Source organism: Pongo pygmaeus, chromosome 23 (assembly GCF_028885625.2).
Source record: "Pongo pygmaeus isolate AG05252 chromosome 23, NHGRI_mPonPyg2-v2.0_pri, whole genome shotgun sequence".
NCBI classification, from domain to species: domain Eukaryota; kingdom Metazoa; phylum Chordata; class Mammalia; order Primates; family Hominidae; genus Pongo; species Pongo pygmaeus.
In genome coordinates, this window is record NC_085931.1 from 53,314,891 (window position 1) to 53,330,670 (window position 15,780).

Consider the following 15,780-nt stretch of genomic DNA (forward strand, 5'->3'; position numbering starts at 1 on the left):
AGTCTGTCTCAATTTTCACATATGTAAAATGGGTCATATACTAATTAAAGATCACTTCCTGGAAATCGAAAAAAAAATTATCCCTTTTTCACTAAGAACCGGTGTTGAATCAACAGCAAAGGAAAAGACTCCTTTATTTTTTGAACAAACAGCTCCTAAGCCCCTACTGTGAGTCAGGCACAGACAAAGAGAGACAAATGAGGTGTTTGCCATGCTTGGGAAACTCGGGAATTCTGGGGGGAGATGGGTGTGTGTGAACTGATTCAGTTCAAAGAGGTCAAAGAAATAAGAAGATTCAGTAAACTACTTGGTGTGGGAGGGGGCTTTAAGGAAGACTTCGCAGTGGAGGTAGCATTTTTTTTTTTTTTTTTGAGACGGAGTTTTACTCTGTGGCTGATATCTGTGGTATGTGCCACCACACCCGGCTAATTTTTGTATTTTTAGTAGAGATGGGGTTTTGCCATGTTGGCTAGGCTGGTCTCGAACTCCTGACGTGAGGTGATCCGCCTGCCTTGGCCTCCCAAAGTGGTGGGATTGTAGGCGTGAGCCACTGTGCCCAGCTGGAGGTAGCATTTGAGCAGGAATTCCTCAGGCAAAGAATAGGGTGCAGGGCCTCAGGGCAGGGAGAATGGTAGGAGCCCAGACTCAGATGTGGGGAGCTCAGCATCTTGGGGAACAGAAGCCATAGATGGAAGCATGAATGGAGCTGGGGTGACTTTGGGCCAGTAGGAGCCAGTCAGAAATAGCTGGTGGACTCCATGAAGACAGGACTGTCCGTTTCTTACTCCAGCCACAGCACTGGGCTTGACACATAGTTGGAGCAGGACAAATGTTGTTAAAAGAATGAAGGGATGGCCAGGTGTGGTGGCTCACACCTGTAATCCCAGCAATTTGGGAGGCTGAGGCAGGCAGATCACTTGAGGTCAGGAGTTTGAGACCATCCTGGCCAATGTAGTGAAACCCTGTCTCTACTAAAAATACAAAAAAATTAGCCAGGCGTGGTGGCACACATCTGTGATCCCAGCTACTTGGGAAGCTGAGGCAGGAGAATTGCTTGAACCTGGGAAACAGAGGTTGCAGTGAGCCGAGATTGCGCCACTGCACTCCAGCCTGGGTGATAGGAGGGAAACCCTGTCTCAAAAAAAAAAAAAAAAAAAAAAAAGCCGAGCATAGTGGCTCACACCTGTAATTCCAGCATTTTGGGAGGCTGAGGTAGGTGGATTTCTTGAAGTCAGGAGTTTGAGACCAGCCTGGCCAATATGGTGAAACCTCATCTCTACTAAAAATACAAAAAAAATTAGCTGGGCCTGGTGGCACGTGCCTGTAGTCCCAGCTACTCAGGAGGCTGGGGCAGAAGAATTGCTTGAACCCAGGAAGTGGAGATTGCAGTGTGCCCAGATCACACCACTGCACTCCAGCCTGGGCCTCACAGAGAGAATCCATCTCAAAAAAAAAAAAAAAAAAAAAAAAAAAAAGAAAGAAAGAAAGAAAGAAAAGAAAAAAAAAAGAGTGAAGGAGTGGTAGGAGTGGTAAGAGCCCTGAATGTGAGACTAAGGGGTTTGAGCCCCAATCCTGTGGACAGTGGAAACCACTGTGAGGTTTGGTATAGGGTGTGAGGTAGGGGTCATGTAGAGGTTTGGCTCTCCCAGCACCAATTGTTGAAAAGACTGTTCCCCATTGAATGATGGTGGCCCCCTTGTTGGAATGAATTGACCATTACCATAAGGTATGGCAGGCTTTTGAGAGAGAAATGATGTGGTCAGATATGTGCTATAGAAAGATCAGGTGAGACTTGTTTGGACTGGGAATGGCTGGGAGGAGGAGGGGTTGGAGGGAGGCTCTTATGGGTGGACTTGATGGCAGGGGGACAGAAGGGGCATCTGGGGAGAAGGGACATCCCTGGATCTGCCCATGGTGGGGAGCAAGGTACAGGGCTATGTCCTGAGCCAAGGCCAGGATCTGGCCCACTTGGGCCTGTGGAACTCACTGGGGGATGGGGATGGGGCAGTCAAGGGAGAGACAGAGAAAATGCCCCCACTCCTCGGCCCCTCAAGGTCCTCAAAGTGGTAAAATAAAACCCACTCCAGATATAGCCATTTGCAAAGTCAGTTTTCAGGTAATGAGAGGATTGTAATGGAAAAACAATGCCAATTACAGCAGCATTATCCGGGATTATAAAGCTTCTAAGAGGCGGCTCACACCTCCAGGCATGCTGTGCCTGGGAATTTCCAGGGTAGACTTGGGATCAGAGCATACAGGCTGCCAGGATCCAGGCCTCACAGCAGGCGTGGACTGCTGGGGAGGCCCAACCCCTGGGGCTCTATGGACCTGCCTCCAATTCCCCAAAGAGATAGAATACCAGGAGGCAGGAGGACCCCCCAACCACACACACACACACACACACACACACACACACACACACACACTTCTGAGAAATTGGATATAAGGAATGTGAGGCTGCCAGCCCATCTCTGAAGGAAACCTGTTCTTCTGTGGGCTTCCCTAGTCCTGGGGGCACCACATCCCTCCATGGCTCTTTCTGCCTCCTCCATCACCTCTCCTATCTGGCCTTGGGGACAGCAGGACTGCACACACACCCTTGGGGACAGCAGGACTGCACACATGCCGAAGCAGCCCAGCGTTGCTCCTCCTGGGCTGTGTGACCTGGAGCCAGTCAGCTTTTCTGAGTGGCAGCTTCTGCTTTGGTAAAATGGGGAGATCACCCCTGCCCATCATCACAGACCCATTTTCAGGATTAAATGAAATATTCTAGATAAAGAGTCTGAGGAATAGAAACCAGTCCAACCTCAGGGCCTGGCGATTTGGTGGTGACTGTTAGAACAGTGAACTTCTATGCACTGGGTCCCAGGAATCCCGCCTCATTTCCCATAGGGAAAGTTTTGCAGATGTGTGTGTGTACAAGGATGTTCCCTGCAGCCCCTTATGTGAGGTTGAAAAATCATAAACAACTGAAAAGGCCTTCGATAGGGGGCCTGATTAAATTAGGATCCATCTGTCCTGCAGGATCCTTTGCTGTAATTGGAGTCTGGCAGCTCTTGTGTGCTGTCTCCAGCAGATCCCACCACGTGGGGCTGCATCAACAAAGCAAGTGCAAACAACAGCTACAAAATGAATGCATTGCGGCTGTTTGGAAGCCCACACGGCACTCCTTATTTTACATGTTCACAGGTAGGCACCTAGATGCCATAAAAGCAGCGACGAAGAAAACACTCCCAAATGATCCGATTGGTTGCTACTGGGGAGGAGATGGGTATAGAGGCTGGGAGGTGGCAGGTGCATCAGAGGAGTTTCACTTTGCTGTAGTTTTAATGTTTCACTGTAACATATGCTTCTGTCACCCACATATGTCACCTCCAGACACACACAAAACACACGCCAACACCAAGTTCAGAGAGTCTGGCCTGACCCGCGCTCAGTCAAGGCTGAGGCCATCATTCTGACCACAGGTCCGGGAAGGGAGACCGGGGAAGCCCCCTCAGGTGGGCAAATGACATCCCCTGGCATTGCAAGGAACGGAGTGACGCCACTCAGCCTGGCTGGACTGAGCCAACGGCCCACCTCTCCTGCATAAGCTGTCTGCCAAGAAAACTATTGAACTACATAAAAATCCATCCCTGAAATCCCAGAGGCATCTTTAGAATGGAGCATGGACTTTAAATTAGAATGTGCTTTAACAAAAAAAAAAAGAAAGAAAAAGGAAAAGCAGGTTTTGCCTGTAACTTGAGTTCAGGTTTGTGACACTGGGTGGCCAAAGAGCACTGCCTACCCTGGCCGAGGCCACCAGCCTCAATTCCTGCAATATTGGCTGTGAAGGGAACCCCAACCCCACCGGGTTCAGCGCAGAACCAGCACATGTTCCCATGGAAACTCTGCTGCCAGAATCCCCTGGAAATGTTTGCTGAAGAGGGGCCACCGTTTACCGTACCCACTGCAAGTTCTGGACTGGTGGTAGAGGCTGGGCACAGACTGACCTCCAGAAGAAGTCCATGGGCCCTCTGCTAGGGTGGCACCAGACTTCCCTGGTCCCACAGGACAGCCAGTGGCCTCCTAGCTTGGTTCTGGGCCCCCGCCTGCAAGCACACATGGCAAGGAGGGCTTCAGCAGGCTCGCAGAACCGAGTGGCAAGGCCCCTGCTCCCAGAGGCTGGTTTCCCAGGATGATTTTCTCAAGCAAGTGCTGACAGAGCAGGAGTCAAGCGGGGGTGGGGTTGGAGGCTGAAACCCATTGAAGGGGTCAATTTCCTAGAGGCAGGCAGGGATGCCTGGGGGTGCCAGACGTGGCTGAGATGTTTCTGCAGAGGGGAGGTTGGGAAGACCTAGGAGGGCAGGGCAGGCTGGGCCGGGAGAGATGGTGGGAAATCCCACCAGGTCAGGGGCCAGTGGGCAGAGGGAAGCATCAGCGGAGACCCAGAGACAGGGCTGCCCTGCTGCGGTAGGGCCCAGGGGCAGTGGCCTGCAGGGGCTGCCTGGGGCTTCCCTTCCCCACCCTAACCCCAGACCCCACTCAGGACTGCTCACATCCGTCCGTCCTGGAAGGTCCACAGCTCCCCTTTACCTGGGCCTCACCTACTCCCACTCAAGCCACCCCATCCCCCTTAGCTTTTCCCCTCCAGGCCCATTCATGCAGCTCCTGCTAAGCCAGCACCCTCCTCCCCTCACCTCTCTGCTTACCTTGCTCCCACCCCCAGCTCTGGGCAGCCCTGGCCTGTCCATCTGATCGTGCCACCCCGCAGGCACTCCTTAAAGGCATGGCTGCAGAGAGCCTGGGCCCAGCTCCCAGGGAGGCCTGCCTCTCACTTAGACCCCTCTGTACTGCCCCAGAAGCCTATTTCTTCTGAAGGACGAGTCTTGAAGGAAATCCATACCCACTGAGCTTCTGCCTGAGCCAGGGAGTCCCCTTCTGTCCTTTCCGAGACACTGAGTGGTGTTTGTTTGTTTGTTTGGACAGAGCATGCTCTGTAGCCCAGGCTGGAGTGCAGTGGTGCCACTTCGGCTCACTGCAACCTCTGTCTCCCAGGTTCAAGAGATTCTCCTGCCTTAGCCTCTCGAGTAGCTGGGACTACAGGTGTGTGCCACCACACCAGGCTAATTTTTGTATTTTTAGTAGAGACAGGGTTTCACCACGTTGGCCAGGCTGGTCTCAAACTCCTGGCCTCAAGTGATCCACCCTCCTTGGCCTCCCAAAGTGCTGGGATTACAGGCATGAGCCACTACGCCTGGCCTGAGCTGTCTTGACTGTCACTGCAAACTGAGGCTCAGGAGGCCAGTGACTTGCCCAAGTCCACAAGGCTGTGGGAGGTGGAGCAGGGATTCAAGGGAGGCCCTGGGGCCACCCAGCCTGCATGGCTCTCAAAAGCAATTTTCTTCTCTTCCCTCCTCCACCCATTCATAGTGGAAAGCAAGCCTGCACCCCAGGAGCTCCCATTCATAACCTCTCTGTCCCCTCTGTTCTTCCTTCTTCCACCTGCCCCGTGCACCTGCCACCCTGAAGTTCCCTGACACCCCTCGCCCTGCGCCAGCTCGTCTCTGCAGGCTCTCAGTCTTGGGGGCTGGGGAACAGGTGCTCAGTCTTCTTTGCTGCCCACAGAAGTCTCAGAACATTCTTGCCCCACCCTCCGTTGGGCCAAAGCCCTTTAGGGTCCTGTCCTTCCATGCTGTGCTCTCCTCCTCCTCGTCCTCCTCCTCCCTGCCTCTCGCCTTGCTCACCGAAGACCTCAGCACCCACTGCCTCCCAGCCTTGCCCTCAACCAAGCACAGAAGACCACCACGCTGGCAATGTCTATGTCCACCAGAGGGGTGATGGACCCCTCTGGTGATGGACAAGAACCTCCTAGGCCACAGGGAGGAGCGGCCTCCCTGTGAGGCAAAAACCATGCAAGGTATGGAGCAGGGAGGCCGTGCTGGTGATGCCTGGGCCAGGGCATGGTGGTAAAGTTTAACCCAGGCTCCCCTCTCTACCCCTGAAAAAGACTGGAAAATGCTGAGTCCCAGCCAGAGGGTCCAGGGTCCAGGAGCTGAGGTCAGAGAGGCCCAGGAGGTGGGGGAGGCAGGCCCAGTGAGGTGGCCCTCTCCTGGTCTTGCTGACTTCGGTTTTCCCAGGGGAGCTCACTGCACCCTGAGCGGCATTGTCCCCCATTGCCCTGACCCTTGCCCCCACCTCAGGCTGGTGGAGCCAGGAGCCTGGGAGGCCCCTGTGCACACCTGGCAGCTTCACCTCCCCAAACAGGCCCGGAGTTCATTCAAATCCAGCCTCTGGGAGCAGGGGCCTTGCCACTCGGTTATGCGAGCCTGCCTCCTTGCCGTGTGTGCTTGCAGGCGGGGGACCAGAACCAAGCTAGGAGGCCACTGGCTGTCCTGTGGGACCAGAGAAGTCTGGTGCCACCCTAGCAGGGCCGAGGGACTTCTTCTGGAGGTCAGTCTGTGCCCAGCCTCTACCACCAGCTTTCCCTTCCCTGCAGGGAGGGGCACGACCTGCAGAACCAAAGGTGTCTCTGAGAGCCAGTAACCCAGTGCTGCTTGGGGGCAGGGGCGGGGCCTGTGCCTCGGGTTCCCCAACCTCCCTGGGCACATTTGGGGTTGGGGCAGCCCACACGGTAGGGTGGGAAGATTGACCTGCCCATTTTACAAACGAGCAAAGGTGGGAGAACTCAGGGAGACATGGGGGAGCAGAGGGAGGAAGCAGAGCCCAACAGCCCGGGGCCACCCGGACCCCAGCCACTGCCTGCCTGTGGATGGGTTTCTGGCCACAGTGCAGGGCTGCTGTGAGGAGGAAATGAGGGTGATGTGGGCACTTGAAACAGCGGAAATGGCTCAGGGCCAGGCACTGGGGAGCCACTGTCCCCATGGGGCCTGAGCTTCTGCCTCAGAGGGACCTTCCGGCTGCCATTGAGGGTCCCAGCACCAAACCCCGCCGGACCACTTGGGACCTCAATCCACAGGGGGCCAGGGCTGGGGCCTATGGCAGATAAAGATAGAGGAGGAGGGCTGGATGAAGCCACAGGTGGTGGGCACAGGACAGACCAGACAGAAGGGACTTTGGGGGACTCCACCTTGGGTAGAAGGAGGGACAGCTGAGGTCCTGCGGTGGAGAAGGCCTGGAGCAGAGGGTGACCAAGGAGATGACACAGTGCGCGTACAGGGCCAGGCCAATGGGAGTGGGAACCCTTGGGAGGGGGAGCTTCAGGCCATTCATTCAGCTCCTGTTTAGCCAGCACCCTCCTCCCCTCATCTGTCCCTCTGCCCTCACCCCAAACATGCCAGAATCTCCTTCCTCACTGGCTTGTAACCAAGCCCTCTCTGCTTCATGCCCCCAGCCTGCTGACCATCTCTCAGCCATGTCCTGGGCCTCCAGATCTGTCCCTGATCCCAGTCTTGCCTCTGCGGGGTCCATCATCCTTGTCTGTCCCCCAGAACCTCCCACGCCAGTCCCTGCTCCCACCCTGCCTGGCTGCCTCGTGCCTCTGGCCCAGCTGGGTAGGTAGGGATTTGCATGACTGCTCCCCAGCTCCTCCATACGTCGGCTCCCCACACAGCACTGCTAGGGGCCCTTGCAGGGTCCTCCCTCAGCTCAGAGGCTGCCCTGCTGGCTGAGGTGCAGCCTGGTGCCAAGAGAGCCAAGAGAGCATGCTGCTCTGTCAGCATGAGGCAGTGAGCAGGGCTCTGGGCAAGGGTGGCATCCAGGAAAGCCCTTGAAGACTGAGGGGCACTTTGCTGGTTGGGCCAAGGGAGGAAGGCCCTGCCTGGCAGAAGGAACAGCCTGGGCAAGGGCCGCAAGATGGGAAAACCTTGGCAGCTGGGGTATAGAATGGGGGGCAGTAGGGCCGGCCAAGGCAGGAAGGGCCTTGAATGTGAGGGTGAAATGATGGGGTGTCCCTGGGGGCCTTACTCCCAACTCAGGTCAAGTCCTTTGGTGGCAGGGGCTGCCCCGGTCCTCTGACCCAGGGCAAGCTCTATGAGCAGTGGAGCCCATCCTAGAGATTTTCATAGACCAGGTTAAGTTCGCCATCATCTTCAAATCTATGCAGTCTCTCCTGGATAGAAAAGAAGAAAGGGAGGGAGGGAGAGAGAGAGAGAATGACCATTAAGTAGGAAAATAATGAACTCGCACTAATTTAGTTTTAGCCAGAGGGCAACAGATCACTTCCTGTGTAGCTTTGATGGGGGGCCTGCCCTCTGTCTCCAAGCCCACCTCCCCAGCCTCTTCCCCCACCATGCTGCCTCCACCCCTGCTCATTGCCCTCCAGCCACATAGGCCTGCCTTTCCAGCCTCAGAGCTTCCCCCACAGCTCTGCCCTCTGCCTTCTGCCCTCTGTGTGGGATGCGCCTCCTCCCACAGACACCCTGCTCCATGACTGCCTCCTACTCACCCTGCCTGCGGGCTCATCATAGGGTTCCAGGGACCCCCTCCCTCCCTCCCTACCCTGGCTGGTCCCTCCCAGAAGACCACCCCTCACAACAGGGCTACAAATGCCTCTGTGTGTCTATGGGGTCAGTGACCTGTTCCTGCAGACTATGGCTCCCAGAGGGTAGGGACATGCCTAGTTCTCCTGTCCAGCACCCCAGGGCCTGGCACAGGGTGGGCACTGCCTGAGATGTCCCTGCTTTCACTCGGGGTCTAGTTGAGTGCTGAGTATAGAAAGGGCTTTGAGAATAGGCGATTTAACAAATAGTGCCAGCCTGGGCCAGAGAAGGCCAAGTGCCAGTCGCCCGCACTCCCTGACAGATGCTCCAAGAGGCCTGTGGGCTCCTGTTCTGGCTGAACAACGCCTCACACTTTACAGCGCTGGGAGCTCTGGTGCAGATGTGATTCAGCTTGGAACACATTTGAATTCAGAGGCAGTTGGTATTGCAGGAAAACACTGCTCATCCACTTTACAGATGAGCGAACAGGTTTAAGAGAGAAAGTATGGGCCGGGCGCGGTGGCTCACACCTTTAATCCCAGCACTTTGGGAGGCTGAGGCAGGTGAATCACGAGGTCAGGAGTTTGAGACCAGCCTGGCCAACACGGTGAAACCCTGTCTGTACTAAAAACACAAAAAATTAGCTGGGCACAGTGGCGGGCGCCTGTAATCCCAGCTACTCGGGAGGCTGAGGCAGGAGAATTGCTTGAACCTGAGAGGTGGAGGTTGCAGTGAGCTGAGATCGCGCCACTGCAGTCTGGCCTGGGTGACGGAGCAAGACTCTGTCTCAAAACAAAAACAAAAACAAAACACACACACAAAAAAACAAAAACAAAAAGAAGAGAGAAAGTATGATTGGGTAATATGTCTGAGGCCCTATCATGACAATCACAGAACCCTGACCAGGCCAGCCCGGCTTCTACCAGCTCACACTCTAGCTCCAGACTTTAGCCAACACCAACCTGGGGGCAGCTGGAAGCCTAACACCGCTGTCTGATTGACCAGTGTGGACACTGTGCCCAGTGGTAGTTACAGTGGCTCAAAGTGCATGGGCACAGCTGGGTCCCGGGCAGCTCTCTCAGTACAACATTCCACCCTCACTGAACATCTATGAGGTGGGTACTGTTAGGTTGCTCAATCTGCACACAAGGAGATTCAGACACAGAGAAGTCAGACATCTCGGCCAGGGCTGCACAGTGGCTAAGGGACAGAGCAGGAACTCAAACCCACCAGTCCTCTTAACCAGCAGGCCAGCTGCCACCAGGAGAGGGCTGGGATTCCACAGCAGGTGGCTCACTTCCATGTCCCATTTGCCCCCCCACTTCACTGGTGATGGGAGGGTCAGATGGAGCGAGAAGCCAGGCCTGGTGCCCCAGCGCCTGTGTACCTGGGAGAGGGGGCTCTGCTTGGCGGTGGGTGGGCTGCCATCCTCACTCTCTATGTAGGCATAGACCTCGGTCTCGCGGCGCTGCAGAGCCTACAGGAGATGGAGTGCCAGGATCAGGGGCAAGCGTGTAGAGGGGCAGTCCCTGGCCCCAGCATCCAGCCCCTCTGCCTGTTACACACCCCACCGTGGGAGCCCAGGGGAGGGTGAAGCCCAGCCACACCTTTGCACCTGCCACCCCCTTTCCCAGAGTCACCTTGCCCCTTCCCTGCCTGTACAGGGCTGACCCCTCTCTGTTCTCGGCCACCTCCCTAACCCCCCTTAAGGACCTCCAGTAGAGCCTTGTATTCCACCTGGAGGGTTCTATCCAGGCTTCCACCTGGCTGGCAAGAGGAAGGGCCAGGCCGCCTCCTGCTGTCCCTGCCTGTCCCTAGGCTCTTAAGGGCTTGGCAGCCAGCAGCCCCCTGCATGATACCTGTGGCCACTGCTCCAATAGGATGTCTCCATGACCTCTGCCTTCACCCCCCTGTTCAAAGCCCCGGCCCCTGTGAGGGTCCTCCCACCCACCTGTACCCTCTAGCTCTCCCCATTCCCTACCCCAGCCTGTATTCAAGGATAACCCTGGCACCCACTGGGGTCACAATCCCTGGTCATCGAGCCTGTGCCCTGCTGGGGGATTCCAGAGTGCAATCCTGGTTCTTAGCACACCCCTCATCCCCCTTGCCTGTCACTTTCCTTTCATTCCCCTCAGCCACCCCTCCTGGGCCACCTGGGCTGCTGTCATCACCCATATGCACCTCCCTGGAGGTCCCAAGCTCCTGCCACCCACTTTCTGACCACGGTCCCCCCACAGCCCAAGCCTCCTCCCAGAAGCCCGAGTCAGTGTCGCGCTCAGCTGGGCTTGGAGGCCCTGCCCCTGGCCTCATGGCTCCTGCACTGGGTCATGTCGGAGTCCTGCCCCCACCAGCATCTCACCAGACTGGGAACCCCTTGAGGGCAGGGACCATGCCTAGTCTATCTCTGGGTTTCTGATTCTACAGCTGTGCTTGGCACAAAGGGAGCAGCACCAAATGAGCTATAGTGAGGGGGCTTCCTCGTCACTCGGGTGTGTCCTAGGCCCACTCACTCTTGACCCAGCTAAGAAAGGCCTAGCCAGAGACCTCAAGATGGTAGAAAGAACCAGGGCTTTAAAGTCAGCCAAGGGTAGGTTCGAATCTCGGGTCTGACTTCTGCCAGCCAAAGGCAACCCCTTAACCTCTCCATGCCTCAGTTTCCACGTATGTAAAATGGGAATAATCGCATCTATTTTGCAGGTTCAATGCATGATTAAATGGGATACTCTGCACAAAGGGCAGGGAAGTAGTAGGTGCTGAATAAGCTGCTGTTGAATGGTCAAGAGAGGCATGAGGCCTGCCTACCTCCCCTCTCTGGGATCACAGACCAGACCCTCCCTCAGAACCTGTTGGACTCCGGAGCAGAGCCCACCAACAGCCTAAGCAAGAACAGAAGCCTTTCCTTCCTGAGTGTACGTGTCATATGGATGCCGGCTGGTTGCCAAGGAGGCGGTTTCCCTGGCAACAGGCAAGCAGGGGTTGCTGAGGCAGGCTGGAGAGACAGGTGGTGCTCAGAGGCAGGAGGAGGGCGGGAGGCAGGAGGGAAGGAGGGAGGGAGGCAGGCGCCAAGAGGCAGCTGGGCATGAAAATCCAAGTAATAAACCATGTGGCGCTTGGGAGACCCTCACTTCAAGGGCATCAGACATGGGGATGGTGGGGCGGCCCTGAGGACGAGTTCAAGGGGTCTCTGAGCCAGAAACAGGCTGGGTCTGGGGAGAGGGGCTTCCCACCTGCTTCCTTGTAGGAAAGGGTCCAGGGCTGCCCCAGGAAGAAGCCTCATTTCCAATGGAGGGAAACTTCCAAGGCCTGCCCTGCCTTGTGCGGCCTTCGTGCCTGTCAGGAGCACCAGCCACCCTGGCTGGCCTGGCACCCAGGATGGGAATGTTCCTCTGTGGTCCTGTGCCCCCAACCCTCCACCCACCCAGGCCCAGACCCTTCGAAGTCTCACAGATCTGACAGTCTCTCTGAGCTGGATGATTCTGGTCACAGAGAGAAGGGAGGGGAGCAGCCTTCTTGTCCATGTCTCGGCAGGGGAGCAGATCTGCGCTTCCCTCTCCCTCCTGTCCAGCTCAGCCGGGCTGCCCAGAACACATGAGCCCAGAGAGTGCAGGTGATGCAGGGCCAGAGAAGACTAGCCTGCCCTGGGATGCTGCAGGCCCCCAACCCATACAGTGGGGGAGTCGGGGAATAGGCGAGTGGGCGGTGGGTACAGTGGACAGGGCAGGAGCAGCTGCGGGGCTGAGGGCAGGGGAGGCTGCGGAGGTGGCCACCAATTAGCAGCTGCTGAGGGAGGCCTTTGACAAGTCCTGACCCGCTGTGTGCATTTATATGCAGGGTATGACCTGCATCACCAGGCTGTGAAATGCAGGGTGCAGCCTTGGCAACAGGACACCCTTTGAGCTCCTGAACCATCCCCTCCTGGCCCTCCCTTAGGTATGCCTGCTGGGAGATTGCACAGGCCTTGGAGTGGGCCACTTGTGGGGCTGGGGCTGGGCTGGGCTGGGCTGGGGCTTGGGGGCTGGGGGCTGGGAGGGTGCTGGGCTGTGGCTGGGCTGGGGGCTGGGCTGGGCTGGGCTGGGCTTGGCTGGGCTGGGTGTTGGGGGCTGGGGGCTGGGCTGGGCTGTGGCTGTTTGTCTGGGATCCAGGCCCTCCAAGCCCTTTGCCTCCTGCTGCCCAGTGGGCAATGGTGCCGACCCCAGTGGTCATCCGACTGGCAGAGGTGTGAAGTCAATGCCAAGGCCTTCTCCAGGCAGGCTGAGGCCAGAGCTGAAGTTAGCGTCCCTGGGCCTGGACCTAGTCTGAGGGTCCTGGACATTGGGGGTGATGGGTGAGATCTGGGGGTGTTGTTTGGGAAGGAACACACTCCGTGGAGAAGCAATTCAGCTCTAGACCAGGCACTGGCAATGGGGAGCCCCTGAAGGCTTTCCTCACCAGGCATCAGAGTCGCGTGTTAGAAAGGTCCCTCCAGCAGCAGCTCAGAGCAGGAACGGGAGCAGGAGGGACTGCAGGCTGAGAGCAAGATCGAGGATGCTGGGCCAGGCTGGGCTGGGACAGAGCCGCTGGGCTGGTGGGGGTTCTGAGGACTGCTGCTGAACGAGGATGCAGATCACATCCTGACGCCTCACATTTGCTACTGAGTGTCCCCCCTTCCCTGTGCTGGGCCCCGTGGAACCCCGGACACCCTGGGAGGTAAGAACAGGCTTCTGCCCATCACATAGTAGGTGAGCACTTACTGTGTGCTGGGCGCCAGGAGGCTCTAGATTGACAATGATCACAGTAAAAGGTGGCCATGAAGTCACTGCAGAGACTCTGAGAAGGAGAAGGAAGACAGGGAGGTTGGGATGGGACAGGAAAGGGGAGAGGCTGCAATTTTGAAAGGGAAGTCAGGAAAAGGCTGCACTGAAAGGTCCCACGAGGGCAGAGATCTGAAAGAATGAGGGAGCGGACCAGGTGTGGTGGCTCATATCTGTAATCCCAGCACTTTGGGAGGCTGAGGAGGGCGGATCACCTGAGGTCAGAAGTTAAAGACCAGCCCAGCCAACATGGCAAAACCCCGTCTTTACTAAAAATACAAAAATTAGCCAGGCGTGGTGGCGGGTGCCTGTAGTCCCAGATACTCAGGAGGCTGAGACAGGAGAATCACTTGAACTCGGGAGGTAGAGGTTGCAGTGAGCCAAGATTGTGCCACTGCACTCGAGCCTGGGCAACAGAGTGAGACTCCATCTCAAAAAAAAAAAAAAAAAAAATGACAGAGCGGCGTGGCCAGTGTCAGGAAGGCCACCCTGGGGCAGAGGGAACAGCCAGCACAGAGGCCCAGGGCGCTGACCTTGACCCTTGGTGAGAGGGGAACCTCTGCGGGACCGTGGCGGTCGTGAGAACTGCTTCACAGACCTCCGCTTCGAGGGATCGGAACCGACCAAGGGCTCAAAACCGCCCAGCTGCTGGGCCCTGAAACCTGTCACCACATTTGCATGGAAGCCACATGACTCTGACCTGGGCACTCCTCACACCCCTAGGCAGTGTGATGGTTTAGGGGCTTCCTTCCCTTGAGATCAGACCTGCTCCGCAGAGGGGCTGCTCTCCCAGTCTTCCCCAGCCCCTTCCTCATTTTCTCTCCAGAGGGTTTCTCTAATAAAACTCTTGCTCACCTAACCCCATCTTGGTGTCTCTGTCTCAGAGGGCTCTGAGCAGAGGGCCATGATCTGTCGATGGCTTACCAGGATCATTGGCTGCTGCCAGGTGAAAAACGAACAGGGGTCTTGGGGGTGGGGGTAGGGGGACATGGGGAGGGGAAAGGATAAAAATAGACCAGCTGCTTAGAGACCAACAGCAGGACTCCAGGCAAGAAACGGGAGTGGCTCCCACCAGTGTTAGTGCTGGGGCAGTGAGAAGGGCTGGATTCTGGATACGTTTTGAAGCAAGATTTGTTGATGGATCAGATATGGGCAGTGATTGAAAGACAGATGGAGAGAACAACTTCAACATTTTCAGCCTGAGCAATGGGAAGGATGGAGGAGTGATGAGGAGACGGGGGTAACAGGCACTCAGAGGGGTAAAAAATTGGAGTTCAAGGCTGGGTGCAGTGGCTCAGATCTGCAATCCTAGCACTTTGGGAGGCTGAGGTGGGCGGATCATTTGAGGTCAGGAGTTCGAGACCAGCCTGGCCAACACGGTGAAACCCCATCTCTACTAAAAATACAAAAACTAGCCGGGTGTGGTAGTGCGCACCTGTAATCCCAGCTACTCAGGAGGCTGAGGCAAGAGAATCACTTGATCCTGGGAGGCAGAGGTTGCAGTGAGCCGAGATCACGCCACTGCACTCCAGCCTGGGCGACAAGAGCAAGACTCTGTCTCAAAAAAAAAAAAAAAAAGAATCGGAGTTTGGTTTGAGAGAGATGCCGTTTAGACATTCAAGTGGGGTTGACTCTGGTGTTCAGAGGAGATGTCTGAGCTGGAAATATAAACTTGGGAGTTGTCAGGATATAGATGGTCTTCAGAACCTTGTGGCTAAATGAGATCACCCAGTGAAGAGAGTGAAGAAGAAAAAGGGTCCCAGGATGGGCTCCAACATTTACTCCAATCTTTACAGTTCAGGGTTCCACTGGTTCTGGAAGAGGAACAAGTGAAAGGGGCTGAGGAGGTGTGGTGGTGAGGCAGGGGAGGATCAGGAGAGTGTGGAATGTTCTGGAAGCAAGTGAAGAAAGTGTGTTGAGGAGGAGGGAGAGCTCAAGGGTGTCAGATGCCGCTAATTCATCAAGGAAGGTAAGGACCAAGAACTGCCCATTGGTTTAACAATGTGGAGTCAATGGTGACCCTGAGAAGGAAGGTTCTGGCAAAGAGGAGGGCTGCAAGCCTATAGAGAGAAACAGAAAGGAGAGGGAGAGGGGCTGAAGGTGAGAGGGCTCTGTCAACGCTGGAGGAACTCTGTTCTAAGGTGCTGTGGAGAAAGGGCAGGGAGCTGGAGGGGGATGCGGGCTCAAGCAATTTCAGATGGAAGAAATCATAGCATGTTTGCAAGCTGTAAACCAATATTGTACTGTTAACCCTATTTTGCAGATTATGGAACTAAGACTCAGAAAGTTTAAGTAGCAGACCCAGTAAGCAAAAGAACAAGGCTCGGATGGGGGTTTTGGTGGGTTTGTCTGACCCACCCCAAATTCATGCTTTTAATATGTCAAGTTTTTTCTTTTATTTTTATTTTTTTATATTTTATTTTTTTGAGGCAGAGTCTCGCTCTGTCGCCCAGGCTGGAGTGCAGTGGCGCGATCTTGGCTCACTGCAAGCTCCACCTTCTGAGTTCACGCCATTCCACTGCATCAGCCTCCCAAGTAGCTGGGACTACAGGCGCCCACCACCACGCCCG

At 55.9% G+C, this 15,780-nt stretch overlaps 1 protein-coding gene across 1 annotated transcript in view; it reads right to left on the minus strand.

Annotated features, from left to right (window-relative positions):
* Window positions 1–6,491: 6,491 nt before the first annotated feature.
* Window positions 6,492–15,780, minus strand: part of NFAM1 (NFAT activating protein with ITAM motif 1) — a 48,888-nt gene continuing 39,599 nt past the window's right edge. The window contains exons 5-6 of the mRNA XM_054469983.2: window positions 9,808–9,897; window positions 6,492–8,050 (exon numbers count right to left, since the gene is read on the minus strand). Coding sequence (XP_054325958.1) covers window positions 7,991–8,050; window positions 9,808–9,897 — 150 coding nt within the window. The 3' untranslated portion in view covers window positions 6,492–7,990. The remainder of the gene's footprint in view (window positions 8,051–9,807; window positions 9,898–15,780) is intronic.